This window comes from Pocillopora verrucosa, chromosome 4, assembly GCF_036669915.1.
Source record: "Pocillopora verrucosa isolate sample1 chromosome 4, ASM3666991v2, whole genome shotgun sequence".
Lineage (NCBI taxonomy): Eukaryota > Metazoa > Cnidaria > Anthozoa > Scleractinia > Pocilloporidae > Pocillopora > Pocillopora verrucosa.
The window spans coordinates 10,200,116-10,220,246 of NC_089315.1; the positions used below are offsets into that span (position 1 = coordinate 10,200,116).

The following is a 20,131-nucleotide window of genomic DNA, read 5'->3' on the forward strand; positions in this document are numbered from 1 at the left end:
AAACGCAACTGGACCAGCTGATCAAAGGAATAAGTAAGCAACACTTTTTTTGTCTGTCTGTAACATCCAATATGTGAAACAGAAAATTACAAATAACAAAATCAAAACTAATCGAGAATTCATTTTCACTTTACATTCTTGTCCTTTCGTCGTAATTCTGTATTGTAATCACTCACAAAATGAAACAAGAAAATGGAATCTTCCAGGAGAATTAGGAAGAAAATTACATCTCGCTTAATTCGTCAAGATAAGTCAGCTATCTGAAAAAGTCTAGCTCTAAAACAGTTTTGACCTTGAATCATGAGGAAATACCTTCAATTATACTTGCAACCTGTCAAAAAGTTTGAGGAAGGCGATCAACGCCCCATTATTTGCTTCGTCAAACGACGAAGAAATTATATATACAATACTCGAATTCGTCAAATTACTTGCACACCTTATTGAACCCTGCCGAAAAAGGTGTCCTTTAAGAGATTAGTCGAGACGCCATAAACCTAAAATCGTCTAAACAAAGAGACATAATGTGTCTTATTTCGCTACGAGTTCAAATGTCGCCGTCGCGACAAATTTTCGTTTTTTATCCTGAAATACTATTATAAAACTAAAGCACCGCTTTTTTTCGTTTCTTCTCTGTACCTCCGTAATGTAATCAAAACATGCAATCGCGTGATCGCATTTTAAGTCCCTAGTTTCGATAGTTCCGTTCCCGATCCCTGATTATTCCAAGGAGTCAATACACAAGTTTCAAATTTTAACAGCATTCACAAAATGTCTGTACTCGGGAAGCTTTGAGTGCTTCTGAATGTCCCTGTTTAAGCTAACCTTTCTCGAATCCCAGCCCAATATTAGGAAGATTTCCTTGTCGCTTGTCACTGATTGTCTCATGACAACAATTCTTGATGTTAGTATACATCGCTATTGTAGGGCTATGTGCATCGCTGTGAGGGCTTCGCAAAGAAAAACTCTGAAACTTACCTGAAGTCACTGTAAACTGCTCAGAACTGGTTTTCGACACTGCTAAAGTTCCTGACGACCCTTCAGCTGCGAGATTAAAGCCACAACTGCAGCAGAAGCGGTGATGCTCTTGTAGTTCGAGGTTCCCACAAGATGGGCACTTCATCGTAACACGATATTGATCTCAAACTACATGTCTCGCTTTGAGAAAATGTTCCTCTGCCAAATTCAATCTTCCGAAAAAATACTTCTTCTTTCGATGTCGATGTGGAGTATAAATCGTTGTGTGATTAACTGCAGTGTTTTCTCGAAATGTTGAATCGCTTCCGCGAAATGCTATCAAATAGTCTCGTCGGCCTCGGGGAATTTAATAATTCCCAGAAATCCCTCTGCAAGCGGAAGTCGATTTCACTCGTCGCTGCACACTTGAAAATTTTAAAGCTCCTTGAGAGTTATCGACCAAAAATCTGAAATTTGTTTGATGAAAAGACCGTTTGAGCACTTTTCAAAGTTGATTCAATTTGCTTTTTAAAGAAATATCTGTGTATATATAAAGCCGATAGGATTTCCACGAAATGTCTCGATTATCAATTAGAGCCATCCGCGTTTCTAGGAAATCAAGCGGAAGTGGCTATTTCAAGGGCCTTAGCGAAAAATCAACCAATCATGCTTTCGTAACGCAACATATCTAATACAATGTAGATATCGATTCTTATTTTAGAATTTAAAATGAAAGCCAATTAAAGGAAATGACGAATATTTGATAATATTGCAAAGCACAATCTTACTACAATACACAGCTATACATAATTTATCGGCCTAATGAATAGATCAACAAAACAAGCTATTTATATTTCTCTTCTTCTGGCTAGATTTTATCGATCTGACAATAGTTGCTTCTGTAACTAAACTAACTTTAACTGTGGAGGAAATCAAGTGGATCTTGAGGTATTGAATGGGAACTACTAAAAATGTTTTCCATTTAAATCCCCCCGTGACCTGAACAAAACTGCTTCCAATGCAGGAACTCCTTTCGAGACATTACATCCTCGGGGATTTAGTTTTCGCTTTCATCTTGTCGGTAAACCTCTGCGCTTTCTATTTCACTTTCAAGGTGGCGTAAGCAAGTTAAGAACCTCGGGGGTGTTACTAAATAGTGGATCGGTAGACAGCGTGGAATCTATGGAACCTCCAGAACCTGCTAAATAATGTCGTCAAGGATGATAAACAAACATTTCGCTTATGACGCAATCCTATTTATACCCGAAAACAAAATTTCGAGTAGCATATGGGTGTTTTTTTGATTTCGTCGGTTTTTTTTTTCAGCAGAAAAATCAATGATTCCACTGGTTCCGCTCGTTCCGGAGGTTTGGTTTTTCCCAAACCTCAGCTATATTTTTGCATTGTTACAAAACCTTATGATTCCTATACAGAGAATATCGGTTCCCAGTGCATGAAATCTGAATTGTGCCGTGTGATCGTGTAATACACGTCACGATGTTTTTTTGTTTGTTTGTTTTTCCTCACAATTCGTCGGAACTATAAAACTTGAAATATTGCTGCGCTACGCAATCATTGCTTGACTTGCTTATCGCCGTGCATTATGGTCTTCTATTTATTCACCTTACCAGCTGTAGAGCTTTGTGAGGAGATTTTTTTCTCCAGCTATCGAGGTAGCCATTGAACAACTTTCACTTTAGTGTCAAAAGTCATCACAGTTGAGTTTGTATTTAATTCTTACTCTCTGTTATTGGTAAGAAATTTTAAATTACACTCTCAAAGAATCATCATCAGATTCCTGCGCCTGAGAACGGTTATGAACATATCCTTTTAGTTCCCACTGGCACTTTGAAGTGTTTAGCGTCTAACTTCTCCTTATAATGTCACCCTCGAATCACACATTGAGGTCACGGGAGTTAAGGAAATGATCATCTATTTGAAAAAAGCTGGTAATAGTTAAGTAAATTCTCCTTGTTAGCATCTTAGGAAATGAGTATATAGATATGGCAAACGGCCAGGCAAAGTGGGACTGTATCGATTACATAAAATGCACATCTTACTGTTGCAATTTTGATACTTTGCACAAATTTCGACTTTAAGACACTAATACCACATTAAATAGACGATTGGGAGAGACATTCTCTAATTGGTCTCCCTCATTTCACAACTGCGCACCATTTTACTGTTTCCCAAAGAAGACTAGAACACTTAGTGGTGTGTAATGACTCTTACACTAAAACGATCAAATGTAACAGGAGGAAAAAACTTTTTCGTATGGGTCACCAGATCACAGGTTTCTGTGTTCTTTTAAAAACGAGTGTCTCTCTCAGATTTTTTGGGAGAATATGCACGTATACTCCTACATTCTGTGCTTGCCGTGTGCTGAGTGGAAGCCATTGCATCCTTCCTGGATCCAGGAAACCTTTCCTTCAAAAGCTTGAGCACTCGGGCCTTGCAGATGAACGCAACAAATATGTAGACTCCTTGAGTGGTTGTGAGCATAACAAAAGGGTAGATGAGTGCTTTGTGGATGAACTCAGCGCTGAAGCTGAAAAACCATGTGAAACCCATCAGGGAGGCCAGGCGAACATATATTTTAAAAACTGCCATTTGATCCTGGCGAGATGATTTCACTCGGTGTGTCTGCTTTCTTGCACTGTTGATGGCCCATACAGTGTGCGTAAAGGCCCCAAAGTTGTAAAGGAGGACGCAAGCTATGGGTGTGGCAAAAGTAACTATCTTTCCATTGCTGCTGTCTATCCAGCAGGCGACTTCGTTACCATAGCCGATGAAGACCACTTGAAAATGGTCAAGCAGGGCGCAGCCAGCCACAAAAAGCAAAGGAACACCCCATGCCAAGCACGTGTACGCCAGGAAACGAAAATTCCGGCTTTTTCCGAGAGATCTTGATTGAGCCTTGGAAATCTGGTCGGAGAAAGTTCGGCGAGTGTCAAAGGCGATAACGGCTGTGCACCCAAAGGACACCAAAATGAGGTAATGCATAACGACCGCCACAATGGTACAAAATGTTGGCTTGTCAGTGTCTCCAGATCCAAACAGCCACATAAACTGGGCCAGCAGAAGGGCAAAGCACAGACTCATCAGATTTTTACCTGGAAGAGGACCTCGGAGCTCAACGAAAACGCTATGTATCGTCAGGGTGAGGAAAAGAGCAAACATTGAGATAGAAAATCCAGCGATTGTAAAGTATAACAGAATCGTATTTTCCCGGCTTGTTATCGTCGGTTTCCTTGTAACCGTCGGGGTCTCAGTGTAATTAGTGCATATCCATGCTTTTTTAACTTCGTCAATCAAGGTGTATTCTTCGGTCAAGTAGACCTTACCAGTGGTAGTATGCAGTAAGCTCTTGTTTGCAAAGATTTTAAACTGAGAACCGCTTACCAGGAGGAGTTTGAAAGGGCACAAGACACTAAATGTAGACCTGCAAACAATCAAGGAATCGTTACCGTTATCGTTGTGTTTGATGAAGAACTTCTTTGGCGGGATCAGTTCTTGATGATTGTCCCCAGTTTTATTTAGTAAGGCTTCACCAGTGGGCTTTATTCTGTATTCGTCATGGAAATACTCTTCTCGGTTTGTGCAAGATAACTGCCTTTGAGTGACCCTAACCACTAACCAGGTCTTGTTTGCAATTATTATAGGGAATGATTCGTTGAAATTAAGAAGAGCAGCCACATCCAAGGTTTCATTATCGTTATTACCCCTAACCGCTTGGCCAGCATACAGGTTGAATTCCACGACAATAATTCCTTCTTCTGATGAATTTGATATCACATAAATTTGTGAAGGCTCCAAGGCAAACGTTGAGCAAAAGCCACTGACAAACTCTGGCTGTAATATGGGTCTTTCGATGTCATCCGCGGGATACATCCATTGTTTAATGCGATACGTATCGCGAACAGCTAAAGAAGGATTCCGAACAGAACCGTCTTCACAGGTTTCTAAGTGTGGATCAAACACTTTAGTCTCAGAACAAGATGTGGAAAACGAGTTCAGTGAAGGTTTAAGAGTTTCTTCCGGTGAAAATTCCATGACAATTTCAAATGATTTTGGATTGAAGATTTCCCCTTTATCCAATGGACCACACTTAGCGCCGTCTAACGATTCGCCATTGCAAAGTAGACAGTCAATGTTTTTGAAGTTCCTGTTTATTTTCTCGGAAAAGACAATTCCAGTATTTCCCTTCATGCACTCTTCCTTGTGTTTATTGTCGACTGGGCATGTGGAGACCATTGGCAAACAAGTACGCACGTTAAAGAAAGCCTCTGGTTCCATGGATTTATATCGGCAGTATTTCAGATAAAAGTCCAATTTCTGTTTGGTGCTGTAATGGGATGGAGCTTGGATATTACATCGAAATTTTAACTGCCAAAAAAATAAAAAAGGCCGGAGTTGTCTGTTACAAATACCACAATAAATATTTCTATAGTTTTTCCCTTCGATGAAATGATACACTGGAATGTCCTCTTCGATGTTTTCAGATGTAAAAGATCGATTCGAATTCTTGGAGGCCTCCATACATTTCATATACGAATCATTTTCGTCTTTCCAGTCTTTTGCACACGTGGAAATCATGAACACACCTTTTTCTTGATCAGTGGATATGTCCGCACAGGAATAGCTAGGGTCAGTTGGGTCCCCTTTTGTCACTGGGCCAGGATTACAATAGTGTGCGAAGTCTGCACAGCAGTCTTGATACTTGAGGCAATCGGGATCACAATGGCAGTGTTCAACATCTTCAGAGAACTCATTCGTTTCATTTGACTCTTTACGGCAGTTATTGTGACAAGAAAACTTCTGAACGCAGTTCAAAGGGGGATCTGCTGCCTTTCCTTCCGCTGATGCTGGGCTGACTTCGCTGGAGTTGTAAGCATCCTGCTGGTAAGCTAGATGCAACCAAAGTAAAACAATACCATATTTCGAACCAAAATGTGTCTTCCTCATAACTTCAGCTTCAGCTTAATTTTTCCTCGAATTACCTTCCGCAGTACGTTGTTTTGATGTTTTTTTTCCTCTCAGCTTTTCTTATACCTCTTAGATGATCTTATCTTGTTGCTATGCAATAAGTCATTTCCTCCTTCTGACGTCTGATCAATATCTACTCAAACGAATGACTGATAATCCATTGCGCGTCGTCTTTATACGCAAGACTTCTTTAACCTTCGTTTCTTCCCGTTTAATCGTGCTTTTCATGTATGATCAGTAAATATGTCACAAGCCAAATATTATTTTCCGCGAGAGCAAATGGCGTGTTGATAACAGCCAGATGCACGGAAATAGATTTTTCGTCAGGGAAACTGTAAACACGCACAGTCATACTGTGTGAGCATACCAGCTTGTTTTCCCTTTTATTTTGTTTCAGAGTCGAATTAACTTTGGCAAAAAATAAACTTCTTGATCTAATATCACTTTCATTAAGTACTCAAGGACTTAAGTTGTGCGGTTATCAAATCCAAAAAGCAATATTCTTGAGTAAACATGCTACGTGACCTTCTGAAGGTTTCGCTGTTACTTCAATAGATGAAAGGCCACTATTGTTTAATTTGCGGACGAAAACCGACAAAGCCGCCACATTACAGGTAATGAATGAGCTCAAAAAAAGGATTTATCTTTGCGCTTTCTAACGTGGGAAACAAACAGGTGAAGATCAACTCACTTTCCTTTTCCCGCTCAGCATACGGTGATTAGTAATACAAAGAGATCAGCAGAAGGCGCTCCTTAAATTCATTACTGTTGTGCTCACGCTCTCTTTCAAGCTGTTATTAAGTTCAATGTTGTTGACTTTTCTCGAAATAGCTAATAAGTAAACTTCTCAACAACGTAAGAAGAATTAATTAAATCTCGAAGGCATAAGCTTCCACGAAATTTCGTACTAATCTACTCTTCGTTAAAAGGGGAGAAAACCGAAAAGCAGATATAAAACTCCATGATGTAGAGTTTCGGTGGTTATGGTACCTTTGCGATAATTTTAAATTAATTTCCTTCCCTTTTCATTATTTAATTTTTACTTCCATATTTACACAGAGACATTACCCCGGCGCACAAAAATACAAACTTTCGTAATTGCTTGAAACTCAGATACTGCAGGCTTTTCACACGTAAGCCCTCCGAGCATAATTGTATTTCACATGTGTAGTCTTAATGACTAATGAAGATGTTAAAGATAACTAAAATATTTATTGAATTACAAATATCCATAACAGCCTCTGGCAAAACTGAAGGTAGGAAGCGTGCGTGAAAAGGATACTCAATTTCAGATTGCTGGGGCACAGAACAAGCCGATTTTCATCACCAGCGGATAAGGATAATCCATCGGTGCCACAAACGCAACGATAACGGCAGAGAGATCTTAACGCTCCTCTGATCATGAGTTGTTCACTAGAAGGTGGGAAAAAGGAGCAATTTCTACATGTGTGCTGTCCTCTGATCCATTTTCAATAAAGCGAATCAGTTAATTCTTGAGGTCGGCAAGAACAACTAATATAGATAACAAAAGATCGAAAAGAACACGTTGAGAAATCAAAAATATAAAAAATTGAACAAATAAAAGATACAGACAATGAATAAAAGAACCAGTTTTTACTGACTTAGAAAATCCTTCGTTGAGGAGTACTGAAAGATGTCATAAGAAACCATGGATAAGAGGTCTCCCCTGTTCAAGGATTCTCCTCCCTAAGTGGAAAAGGTTAAGACCTGTGAACTTTTGTACCTAGAATTGACCGTTCACCATTGTAAAATAAGATTCGCTCGGCATCATCTTACTGCTAGGAATAGTTTATTCTCGAGAGCAAAAATGAATGAAAAACTTGTCACGTTTCAAAATAAGAAAAAACGTGGTATCAGCATTGATAGGATATCATCCCAACTCAATTAAGTCATGGATGATCTTGCTCGATAATCACGTTGATATTCATGACAAATGCGATTTCTCTATTTTAAAAACACCCTTTGGCGCCTCGTACGAAGGATTGCTTTGTCTTTAAGTAGGCCGAGCTGTGCTGAAAAAAAAAAAATGAGCTGCACCCATATCTAGAGATCCTTACGAAATGAGATATATATCAGTAATAAGAGGTGTTACTATACGTTTTGAATTGTTGTTGTTTTTGTTTCTGTATGTATTTTCGCCATACTTTAAAGGTGTCACCGTCAGCACAAACACATTTTTTGTCCGCCAAAATCGTTAAATGGAAACCTTGTGTCAGATTTGAAACATCTCTTTCAGATTGGGCTAAACAATTTAACATTTCAAAGAAGATTAATGATTATTTCTAAACTAGAAAGATATTCTGAAGCCAATCTTCTTAGTTCTACCAGGATATTATGCTGAGACGTTTTATGCAGAGGATATCGACACTGCTTCAAGAGTAAAAAAAGTCTGATCGATGTTCAATTAATTGTGAAAGTTATCAGCAGTCACAAGTTGAAAAAGTCAAGAGAGGGAACCGACCTAAAACATGGGAATAAAACATCGTCATAGAGAAGTCATAACTGACATTGGGCGTTGTGTTTCCGTATAGTTTCTTGGTAAATAATCACAACAATTCTGAAAACTTGAAATTTAAGTTTTCATCGGTGGTAATAACTCCCCCAGCTCAAAGCAATAAGTATTTATTAAAATTCCCCTCAAGTTGTGTTTTTTTTTTGTTTTTTGGTTTTTTTTTTTAAGTCAAGCCCTCTTGTTACGTAATGAATGCCACGCTGCATTGCATGCTCATTATCGGTCAAGAAGCTGTAAGTTTAAAATGTTAAAACTTCGGAAAACATTTTCTAAATTAATATAGCCCCAAATAATGAATTTCAACAAAAACAGCTTTGTATTATTCTGGAAAAATTGCATTTTTGAGAAAATTCTTTTTTTTCTTGTCAAGAAACGTTTTCCTCTTTAGTAAGCTAAATAGCAGCCATTACAATTTTTCCCGTACCAGCTGTCAGATGTAAATTTATTATAATATACATTTAAGGCGGCTTTTCCTTGGAAATTGAAAATCTCATCAGATGATGTCTAATATTATTAATAAAATAATACTGCAAAGCTAGCTATCCAATTTCCTTACTATATTATTGCGACTAGCTTTCTAAGGTAAATACTAAAATCACCCTGGAAATTTTACTTCCTACCGCGGGCACAATTGATAAATAAATTTCATAGTTTTATAAAGGACGGAGTTCAGTTATTGAATTTTGGTATGGAATAAATGCATTAAAAGTTCTCCGCAAATTGCCTAAATTTATATAATGAACTATGTAATGAAAAGACGAGGGAGCTAAAAGAGAGAGATGTGATAAAACTCCATGATAACTGAATGAGTGCCGCTCCCTAACTTTTTCGTCAGAGAACGGGCAATTTTTCGTTACAGGACAAGGTTTTTCACGTTAGTCTTTCTGGAAAACAAATTGAAATACGGAAGCAGGTGATCACAGTCTTTAGAAAGTGCAAGGATATTAAAGCGGTATAACACAAAGAAACAATAAATATACTTATCACTCAATCCATAGCATGGTTATTAACGATTCAATCGGCGCTGTGTTATCACAAAAGATGAAAAGTAGTATTGAATCGTGTGAGTTACATTGCTCCTGTCATCTGTTAAATTGCTTCCTATGATTACAATTTATTAAGAAGTAAAACAAACTGGCCTGGCTTGTTCCGAGGATGGATAACGCGAGTCTATAGGTTAAATCTCTATTCGGTGAATAATAGAGTACGTTTTGATAAATCTTATCCACTGGATAGCGATTGACCCGTCGGATGGCGTTTTTCACCCTTTGAGCATTAGGGCCTTGGTTCAATTTTTGTGAAATAATTTCCTTGTCATGCCTGTTGTCGAGAGGAAAAAGGTTATTCGTGAAAAGTGAACTAAAGTTCATCGGTAAAACTACACGTACGTGCTGTAAGATGAGCCGTCAAGACCAGCAGAGGCGAATTGAACTTTGAGTCGTAATTTGAATTTACATTTTCGTCCCACATAGGATATTTGTTCTTCAATTGAACGTGATGAGATTCATATCCAGAGTAGATCCATTCTTAAGGTTTCACAACTGGCAAATGTCAATCTAATAAAAAAAATTCAGACCTACACAGTTATGCATGAGTCACTGCTAAATTCTTTGATGACGCGATGTTAATAGATTTCACCTTTTTGGTTTTTTACTTTTTTTTTTCATGTTGGTTTTCAAGGATTGAAAAGTTCAAACTTGAATTTTTCTATCTACAAGTAATGATTCTCTGTGTGCGTGTTGTCTTAAAAAACCTGTTAAGGACCGAATTTGCCATACATAATGGACGATTCAGGATCAAGGTTTTATTCCTTTCACAGTTAGTTTGGGCGGTGATGCAAGGTTTGAAAGCAGTTGAGGATATAAACTGCGCTGATAGCTCTTAAGTAGAGCCTGTATCATTGAGAAATATCACGACAATATGCGGATGTAACTGCCATCACTACTGAACAACATGGGTGCAACACAAAGATATGAAGACGCCGTCTTGATCCAAGCTTTTACGTTATCAGCTAAAACCACTTCAATGCAACCTTCGTGTAACATTAGTTTATTCTTAGTTGAATACAAACACAATACAAATTTCGAAAACAAATGATAAATTGCGTCATGATGCAAACGAAAGGAGACTCGCTCGATGAAAACATTCTAGATCAGCTCAGAAGTCAAACAAGAAAGGATTAAGACACTGACAGGATTCGAAGCACAGACCCTCCGATTTCTTAGTCGGACTTGCAAAGTTTTATTTCGTCAATAACCTTCAATAACCATTGATTATAAATCCTATCCCTTTACATCTTAACTAGTGACTACGCCCTTTTTTGAAATCCTCTTCAAATAAAAACTCAGTGTTATCTTCACAGTGAAATAAAGTACATTTTGCGTGGCAATGACTGATTATAGTAACTGGGTAGCACTTTCCACCTGCCCCAAGAACCTGCAAAGATATCTAGCATCTTGTCAGTCTTACTTTAAGGAGTGGTTAAGAGACACCATAAAGTGACACCCCCCCCCCCCCTCCTCAAAAAAACCGTCTCGTGTCTCTCCCTACACTTCTTTCGTGCTCTAGCCGCTTTCCACGTGCATAGTCAAGGCTTCTATATTTGGTTAATGTAAATAAATAAATAAATAATAGATCAATGGGAATATGAATAAATAAAAATAAAATAGCAAAAATTCCTTCAAGTGGGTAGTGAAACCAGAAGAAAAAGGTGTCTTAGAGGAAGAAGTACCATTAATTTCACTCGGCTTTATCTCTGTAAGTCCTTTCAAAGTCTCTGCGTTTCAATTCAAAAATACCTCTGCAGGTCAACAGAGCAAAAACGATCTGGAGGTTGGCGCACGAAATTCAACTTTGTTTAAAAATGCAAATAGATATGTGCCAGGCGTTCCTTCGATGCTGTTTGGCAATTTTTCTCAAATGCTCCCTAAAATCTTACCTTTATGCCTTCCTTTGATATTTTAGGTATAGATGATCACTCAGTTTGTCCACATGAATCGTTTTTAGATTGATTTGTAGCAAGTTCCTTTCCCAAAGTGAGGAAAATTGAGGAATTGGCGCAGATTGGTTTCAAGTTTCGCGCGATAGTGGGCTGAACACAAGAGAGAGAACTGGATATCAGTATTAATACAGCTCGCCCCAGATTCCTCCCAACCAACGAACCTCTAGCTGATGTTCCGTTAGCTTGCAGTTAGTCATTACCTTCGCATGCTGTTGATGTTAATTGTTGCTTCATGGCAAGTTATTGTGGCCAACATTTCCAGTAGTTGTTAAGCGTGTATGGTTTTCCTGAGAATTCCCTGGTTTTTCCTTGGGAGAATGATCGTCAACAAATGGATGATCGTGGCTTTTATTGTTGCGTTTGTTATTCTAGAGATGCAAATTCTTCAAATGACGAATGTTACAACACATGATGATCACAACGGTAGGAGAAACCATAATCGGACACATTAATTTCTCCTCTTGTTTTCTTCATAGATGGCTCTTTAAGAAGATCTTAAGTAGTAGTCATTTCATGATACCCTGCAACTTTAGGAATCGTTTATGACTAAAAACACATGTGCTCTTGTGATGTTCAGTTTGACATTTCGAGTTTCCATTTTGCTGGAATGTTCTTTCAAAATCTTAAATACTTTCCTTTTAACTGTATTTTGTGATTGATTTTCTCCTCATCGAGATGAAATGGAGAATTCGTGTTTTTGTAATTGAGTTAATCTCCAAACTGCCCATATCACGCTAAGAAACGTCGTCCGTCGAGTAAATACGCACAGATTCGTTCTCGATGCTGGCTCCGACTTGATTTATTAAAAAATAATTGGTTTAAGCAGCCGTTCTTAATCCTTGGCTCGTAAGCTAGGTATTCGGGATTAATTGAAAGATAAAGTTTAAGATGTCAGTCCGTTTACAATAACCATCTAAACAGTTTTTATGTTTTGTATACAAGATTAAAAGTACTACACCTAAAATACGTTGTACCGGTAACTTCTAGATACTGTGAACTTGAAAGCAACAAAGGAAGATGTTAGCTATCATTTTTAATATTGATTGTATGATAAACATTGGGTTTCTGACAGGTTTAAAATAATCCTCTTTCCACTTTCAAGAGCCTTATTTCTCCCAATTTAACTAGCTTTACTACTAACTAATTTCAACTAGCTTTACTACTCTCCAAACTAACAAAAAGGGTTTAGAATATCAAAGCCTAATGGAAAACAAAGACAACTAGAGTGTTATCCACTCCATGTGCTCTGTTTTATGTAAGAATGAAACTTTTTGTGTAAATAACATTATCAAATCATGATTGATGAAGAGGAAGTATAAAAGACAAGGGAGATGACCTGTTACATTCCATCCATATACCACTGTTATCCAATTTTCTCTGAGGACATCAATTTCTTTGGTAACATACAGTAGTTGGTCATTAACCTGGTGGTCAATTCTCCTGTTCTTCACATGTTCCTTTCTTTTAATGCTTAATTTTGTTCTTATTTTAGAGTATGCAGGGAATTTGCCGTCTAGCAATATTTTGAGAGACAGGGGTCAATTTGAAAACAACTATGAGGTGCTGCAATATTTATTTTTTCATTAGTTTTTTCACAGGCCAATATCATGGCTAACTGATTTGCAGTAACATTAGGAAAATGTTAGGTGGAAAGGAGAGTATTCTCTACATCATGACCCTTTCACTCCCAAGATCTCATTTGTACTTCTCCTTACTATCTGCTAAATAACTTTTATGTTGTTCATTCTGAGAATTTGGTATTGGATCAACTAGTGATCCCGATAGGGTAAGGAGAAATTTTGTCTTATTACCCATGGGAGCTAAAGGGTCAATTAAAAACAGTTCAATCCATCAGAATTTAATGAGAGAATTTTGTGAACTAGGGGAAGAATTCTCCAAACTCAAACACCAAATGAACACACTATTGAATTTGGAAGAGTCTTTTAAGAATTAGACTGCTCTGCTGCAAGTTTATTACTGTAGAGGGACGTACTCGCTCAGTGGCCAGAGCTTATGCTGGTTTGATTGTACCATATCTGGATGACATGCATGTGTATTGGAATTTTAACCCTATCATTCCATAGATTGAAATATAAATCCTCCATACTGTTTGCTCTACATATCTTACAATTTTAAATTTAAGAATTTGATGTTTGATCACAGATTCTCTCCTGGTTAATTTTTCTCACTTATCATGACCTTTCTGCTCAATAATGTATTGAAATTGGACAGCATTTTATTAGGTTTTCTGGGAACTTTTTTGGTATCCTTTGCAAATTGCTATGCAAATTATTTTGCCCACACACTTCATTTACCTCACTCATCCAAGTGGGCTTATAACAGGAAAATTTTTGTTTAGGAAAGGCAATAATGTGGCCCATTACCAGGTAGGGCTTTTAAGTGCGTGTGAGGAGGGAGGAGGCAGTTTACAGTAACCACATTTGTAGACTAGAGACCAGTTAGTTGCATTCTTGTCTGAAGGATGACACTATCAATACATACATATGGAAAAATTGCCTTATTATCGAAAGTCTCACACAAATTGACTTAGCGCAAGCAGAAACCAGACTTATTGATCTTGAGGCTCTTCTGATAATTGGATGGTAACTTCCCACTGTGCTAAGCTGTGACCCCATTTGGGGTGCATTGCCTGGAGGGGTCAGGTGTACAACTGCTCATGCAATGATGTGTCAGTCCTTACATGAATGTAGATAGCTTAATTTACATTTTTAGTCAAGGAATTAAGTAGAAGTGATACTTCTAACCTCAATTTAGAATGCAAAGTGGTTTTAATGAGGTAGATGTTATTGTATTAATTCTTGTTAATATTATACCCTTGTGTTCTTTTGATGATGTTAACCAGAGTTGATAAAATTTAACTCTTCAGATTTGTAACTTTTTTGTTTATAAAACTTAATTTTCTAAGATGTTTCATTCATTCTATCTCTTTCAACAGTCTGACTCATCCACTAGAGGGAAAGCCAGATTACAAACTGAAGATGATCACATCATAATTTTCTACAACAGAGTCCCAAAGACAGGCAGCACATCTTTCATGGGTGTGCTTTATGCTTTATGCCGTCCAAACAGATTCCATGCTCTGCACCTCAATGTTAGTCGAAACTCTCACGTGATGTCACTTTCTGATCAGATACGTTTTGCTCGCAACATTACAACATGGAAACAGGTGATGCCAGCTGTCTATCATGGTCATCTTGCCTACATGGACTTTCAAAGACTCGGTGTTTACCAAAGTCCCCTATTTATAAACATGATAAGGAAGCCTTTGGACAGACTAGTTTCCTACTACTATTTCTTGAGGTTTGGAGATGATTTTAGGCCATACCTTCGAAGAACAAGACAAGGAGATAAAGAGGTATGGAAGTTGTGTTTAAGAAAATGTGGTGGAGAGTTGTTTGAAATTTGTCTAGATTTTGTGAATTTTTGAACCAACCTCCATGGATTCTGATTATGGATGACGGTTACTTGAATTTTGTTATCAATTTGAGTTATTGTATATATGAGTATTGAAGTTGGAAACAATTCCAAATGGCTGTATGTGACATGCAATTGTTCTATATTGAAACATACTTATGACAAAAATGATTAATTTTAGGGATCCATTTAACCCTTTAACTCCCAAGATCTGATTGTCAATTCTCATTTTTAACTGTTACACATTTCCTTGTATATTACACATAGTTATTATGAGAATTTGTTGTTACATGTAGGTCAAAATAACAACTTTTAACTGATAAGTTTGACAACAATATCCACACATTGGACAATGAATGAATATCAAAAATTGTAGAGAGAAGTTACATGTTAATCACATCTCCAAGAAAAGGGTGGAAAGGTTGTCACAATATCCATAATTTGTGTCTTCCTGTCTTAGGAAAATGTTGATTTCTTTCCAGCTCACCTAATTCTAAAGGTCATTTTGTGGGAAAATGGTGAAATGTGTGAGTAACATAGCACTTTGAAGTAAACTAGCTGATATGTTACATTTTCTGACTAGACATTTGATGAATGTGTTCAGAATGGAAATCCAGATTGCAGGCCTGAGAGGCTGTGGCTGCAAATTCCATACTTTTGTGGTCATGCACCGCAGTGCTGGTGAGTTCCACTCCTGTTTGTCCCTCTTTTTTTTTTTTTTGTTTTTTTTTTGTTTGTTTTTTTTGTTATCAATAGCCATGTTTTATTAGTCAACATAAGTTATTTTAAAACATAAAATTTGGCAGTTTATACTGTTCTAATCAATGACACATGGAAACTGTAAGTGAGTGAAGCCTGCAGGATTTTGACCTTTACACACTTTATACTTTACACACTTTATTTTTTCTTTTTCTTACAAAATAATTTAGATTATGTTGACCCGCAGATAGCAAATTTGCTATTCAAGGCGGGTCAATCGTCAACAAACATTATTTACAATATATAAGGAAAATTAAAAACTAAATAGTTAGATATTGTTAAATTATAAAGAGAAGCATAACTGGTAAATACATCAATAGTTGTTCAATAAAGTATAGAAGCAGATAAATTAGTACTGAAAGCAATTGGATCAATTTGTTTTAATTATGCAGTCCTTAAGTTTAAAGGAGATCTTTTCAACATTATCTCCAGTGACCTGGCACTGGAGATAAGAAAAGTTGTAATTAGCCACTCAGAATTCTGTGCCAAAATTTGACAGCCTGAAGCATTTGTTCTTTAGATGTGGTGAATATTCTCTTGTTTCTTTACACTATTTTCTTGCCACCACATTTCTGAATGAAAATGCCGAGGATGTGAGTTGAAGTAGTTATGGTGTGAGAGTGGCTCACACCACTAGAATAGAATACAGAATAGAATGCAGTGACTGATAGTATCACTTGCACCACTGCATGTACCCCCTTTGTCCCCCCTGTCCCTCACCTCCAAACCTTCAGGAGCTCCTTCAGGAAAAAAATTTGTACATGCTGTTTTCAAGGAAACCACCACAAACAAAATATCTCTTTGTCTCCTAAAAGTTTATTAAATGCAGACTTTAATAAAATTACAAGTTATTTTGATTTTTACTCATCTTAAAGCGGAAAAATGATCAAACATCATTCTACAACTCCTAATGTGCACTCATGTGCATATCGAGATTTTTCACATAATTTTTGGAAAATGTATGTTGAAGTGATTGACTTAAATATATTTAAAAACAACAAATTTGTGGCCAAAGTTGACCTGTGAAGCTTTGGAGTAACCTCAACCCACTTACTAAAATGCAATATCAGGAGTGTTTTATGTCTGACTAACTTCCCCCCCCACCCCCAGATAGAAGTCCTCAGGATACCCCCATGATTTTTCAGGTTTCCAACACAGCACAGTGATATTGGCCAAGCTTCATACCAGAGACCTTTTTTTTTTGCATTCACATGCCAGCACCATAACCATTTATACCCTAACATCAGTATCTACATTCTCCATACTTTTTTTCTATACATTTCTTCTGTTACTGACGAGGAGAATTTGTTCATAAATCAAAGCTTCTTAAGTTGGCAATCATTTCGTTTATTCAGTGGTGTTAAGTTAAGAAGAATTCAGCCACAGGTCACTCCTATCAATAAAAGGTTTAATTACTTAGCAACTACTTTAACCATAAATTGTAATGAATTTCAGGTCACCAGGAAATAAATGGGCTTTGGAGCAAGCTAAAAGAAACTTAGTTGAAAAATACTTACTAGTGGGAATCACTGAGGAAATGGGGAACTTTGTCGCAGTTTTGGAAGTAGTACTGCCAAGAATATTTAAAGGGGCAACAAAATTGTTTAATGAAGGTGAGAAGAATTATCATTAAATACACATACTTATTAATAGTGGAGCTCGCGTAACCCCATAATCATACAAAATAGTAGTAACCTATCAGGCCGAAAAACCATACAAGGTGCTACTTTTAACATGCGTGGTCAACTGTACCGCGGGCACGCCAACACCACGGCTTTGTCCAGTAGTCCAGTGGTCAGAGCACTGGGCTCCGAGTCGGACGACTCGGGTTCTAGTCCTGGCCGGGGCAAGGCGTTGTGCCCTTGAGACGTGCGGGAAAAAAAATGCGAGCTCCGCATATGTGGAGAATCCTTTCTGTTTGATTTTTTTTGTTCCTTCGCAAAGTAATGCCATTTTGCTGTGAAACTTGTTCAAAATAAATAGTGTGTATGTATATGGAATAACCTTCAAACCAAACTTCAAAATCATCTATTACAATTAAAATAAAGAAAAAAAGAAGCTTGTCGAGCAAATTAGTAAAAGTCAGAATGGTTTTTTGTTTCTAGACTAAAATTAAACCAAGAAATGTTTTGTTTTTGTGTCGAAGCAACACGTACATAGAAGAGTTTATACAGTTCACTTCTCTATTCTTGATTTTTCTGTATTGAATTTTCATTTACTTTTTTTTTACTTGTTTCTGTTTCAGGTGGTAAATCTCATCTAAGGAAGACAGCATCGAAGAAACCATTGGAAAGTTCAACAATTGAATACTTTGAACAATCAAAAATATGGAAAATGGAAAATGATTTTTACGAATTCGCTAATAAGGTTTTTCAAGATGCCAAGAAGAGGGCGCTGATAATGAAGGACGGTATCTTAGAACCTGTAAAAAAACAATTCTTTTACGAGAAGATAAGGCCAAAATAAGCCAGTAAAGTATTTGAATTACTCAGATTTTTAATATATACTCAGGATAATTTTCCCCTTAAATGAGCGAGGAGTTGGTATTGATGTCCGTAAGAGTGAAGTATCAACTGAAGCCGCCCATTTTAACACTACCGAGTTAACACGAGGAGTTGAGATAAGCACGAAATGACACGGCCAACAGCGTCACATTGTCTCTGAAACTCGCTCAATATTAACATCAAGTCGTCAAATTTAGGTGACTTTCTCGGTGTGGAATGTTTATGGAGCAGCATTCAAGTCCAGAGAGAAAAAGAGAAAAAGAGAAAAATTGGGATCAATGTTAGTATTAGACAACTGCGCGCTTACCCCTCCCCTAACCCCACAGCAGTCAAAGGGGAGGGTTAGTGTTTGGTTACGGGAGGGGTAGGTGCGCAGTTGCTCAGTGATCTAAAAATTGATGTCGAGTGTGGACTCACTCCTTAAAATGTTGCATTGAAAAATTTCCTTCCGTAATCGTGCAGTTGCGAGGGAAAAATTAAGAATTGAAATGAAACATAGCACGTACACAATTCTGCTGCCTTGGCGTTGTTCGGAAAATCCTCTTGAAATGGAGACTACCAGTGAAGGAGAAAATTGTCTCTAAACTACTACATGGGGATCTTGTGGAAAAAGACATTGAGAAAAATATAGAAAAGGTACTGTATGCGAAGTTCAGTTGTCTGACTGCCCGTTAATTCGGAATAAGTTAGAAACTTAAACTTTTCAAAATCGTCTTTGCCAACACACTCCCCATACTCCCTCAATAGGGCGAGTGTCGCAAATCCAATCCAATAGTCATCACATCGGTCAATCAGTGCAAAGGTACACGACAGAACGAGCCAATCACTGCTCAGAGTAAACGTATGCGAAAAGAAATGGAACCCAGACTAAGTCTCCTCTCATTGGTTTAGAAGCAGGTGGGAGTTTTTTCTCAACCAATCGGAGATTGTGGTGAGACAAAACTAATGCACTGTCGATTACTTCAAGTCTCGATGATTGCACCTATATGTGTGGGTTGGAGCAGTCTTTGATTGAATATGAAGAGAAATCAGCCACTGCCTTGTTTTTGCTGTATTCGAATCTGTGATTGGTGTAGAATGCTCGCGCCATCAACTAAGCCAATCAGACGCAGATTTAACACCAATCATGGTTTGGTCACAGTGTTTCCAGAGCGTCTGGTAGTTTGCCTGTTTTTTTTTTGGTTTTTTTTTCCAGTTATGATTTTTCTCTTTGTTGTGATGGGTGGTTGTGATTAATTTGGCAATGGTTGATGGACAATCAACTGAAAAATGCTCTGTATAGCTCATTTGAAACGCAAAAGTTAACACACATGGGATACTTTACGGGTAATTAAAGAACGTGGATTGATTTATTTCGTCTGGAATAACGTCTGTAAACGAATCCTTGCAAGCAAGTAATTTTCTGTGAATGATAAACATAATTAGGATTAAACCAATTTTTCCCATGTATACTTGTTTTGAGTTGTTACATATAATGTAACTATACTTTTTTCTCATCGTAGTGCCAACCATAGTTTTTCCACATCTTTTGTTGCTGAGCAGGTAAACCCGTTTAATATTCCATATTCTGTTATATATCCAAATAAAAACGTAACAACGACAACTAGACAGGAAAACGTTAAAAAAAATAAATTTTCAACTTTTATATTCAATGGATTTGTATTTCTATTCTAGGACTGGGAATGTTTAATATTTCTGTCATTTCTTTTCAAGGAATCTCGTTTGGGCAAGTCCTTTTGATCCTAGAGGAAGGGATGAATAAGAAATAAAAAAAAGATAAAAAAGTTGCCGCAAGAGAACCGAAAAAGAATCATGCACTCTCAAAAATTAAAGAAAGATATCAAGAAAAGGTGAAAATAATGACATTGGGGCTGAATATATAAGAACACAAAAAGTGAGCTCGCATTTGCTTAAACCCCCTGTGAAATATCGGTTAAATGATAAGAGGATAGGATAATG

General features: G+C 37.3%; 4 protein-coding genes across 5 annotated transcripts in view; 2 read left to right on the forward strand and 2 right to left on the reverse strand.

Annotated features, from left to right (window-relative positions):
* Window positions 1-1,293, reverse strand: part of LOC131782630 (E3 ubiquitin-protein ligase rnf213-alpha-like) — a 53,233-nt gene extending 51,940 nt beyond the window's left edge. For both annotated transcript variants that reach the window (XM_066165802.1, XM_066165801.1), the window contains exon 1: window positions 976-1,293. In XM_066165802.1, coding sequence (XP_066021899.1) covers window positions 976-1,120 — 145 coding nt within the window. In that variant the 5' untranslated portion in view covers window positions 1,121-1,293. The remainder of the gene's footprint in view (window positions 1-975) is intronic.
* The window catches only part of LOC136280501 (E3 ubiquitin-protein ligase rnf213-alpha-like), a 184,377-nt gene that overhangs the window by 120,261 nt on the left and 43,985 nt on the right, over window positions 1-20,131 (forward strand). The gene's annotated exons all lie outside the window — the stretch shown is intronic.
* On the reverse strand, window positions 2,786-6,093 carry LOC136280505 (uncharacterized). Its single transcript, XM_066165810.1, has one exon. It carries the CDS (start codon window positions 5,917-5,919, stop codon window positions 3,262-3,264), a length of 2,658 nt encoding a protein of 885 aa, XP_066021907.1. The 5' UTR covers window positions 5,920-6,093; the 3' UTR covers window positions 2,786-3,261.
* On the forward strand, window positions 11,648-19,621 carry LOC136280508 (heparan sulfate 2-O-sulfotransferase 1-like). The gene is made up of 6 exons (XM_066165814.1): window positions 11,648-11,897; window positions 12,967-13,034; window positions 14,431-14,850; window positions 15,493-15,590; window positions 17,124-17,281; window positions 17,914-19,621. Exons 1-6 carry the CDS (start codon window positions 11,753-11,755, stop codon window positions 18,132-18,134), a joined length of 1,110 nt encoding a protein of 369 aa, XP_066021911.1. The 5' UTR covers window positions 11,648-11,752; the 3' UTR covers window positions 18,135-19,621.

Excerpts from the sequence above, each read along its gene's own strand:
- LOC136280505 (XM_066165810.1), bottom strand. The coding sequence starts at position 5,919 with ATGAGGAAGACACATTTTGGTTCGAAATATGGTATTGTTTTACTTTGG.
- LOC136280508 (XM_066165814.1), top strand. The coding sequence starts at position 11,753 with ATGGTTTTCCTGAGAATTCCCTGGTTTTTCCTTGGGAGAATGATCGTC. Across the intron at positions 15,591-17,123 it reads GGTCATGCACCGCAGTGCTG|GTCACCAGGAAATAAATGGG; the intron begins GTGAGTTCCACT and ends AATGAATTTCAG. Across the intron at positions 17,282-17,913 it reads AACAAAATTGTTTAATGAAG|GTGGTAAATCTCATCTAAGG; the intron begins GTGAGAAGAATT and ends TTTCTGTTTCAG.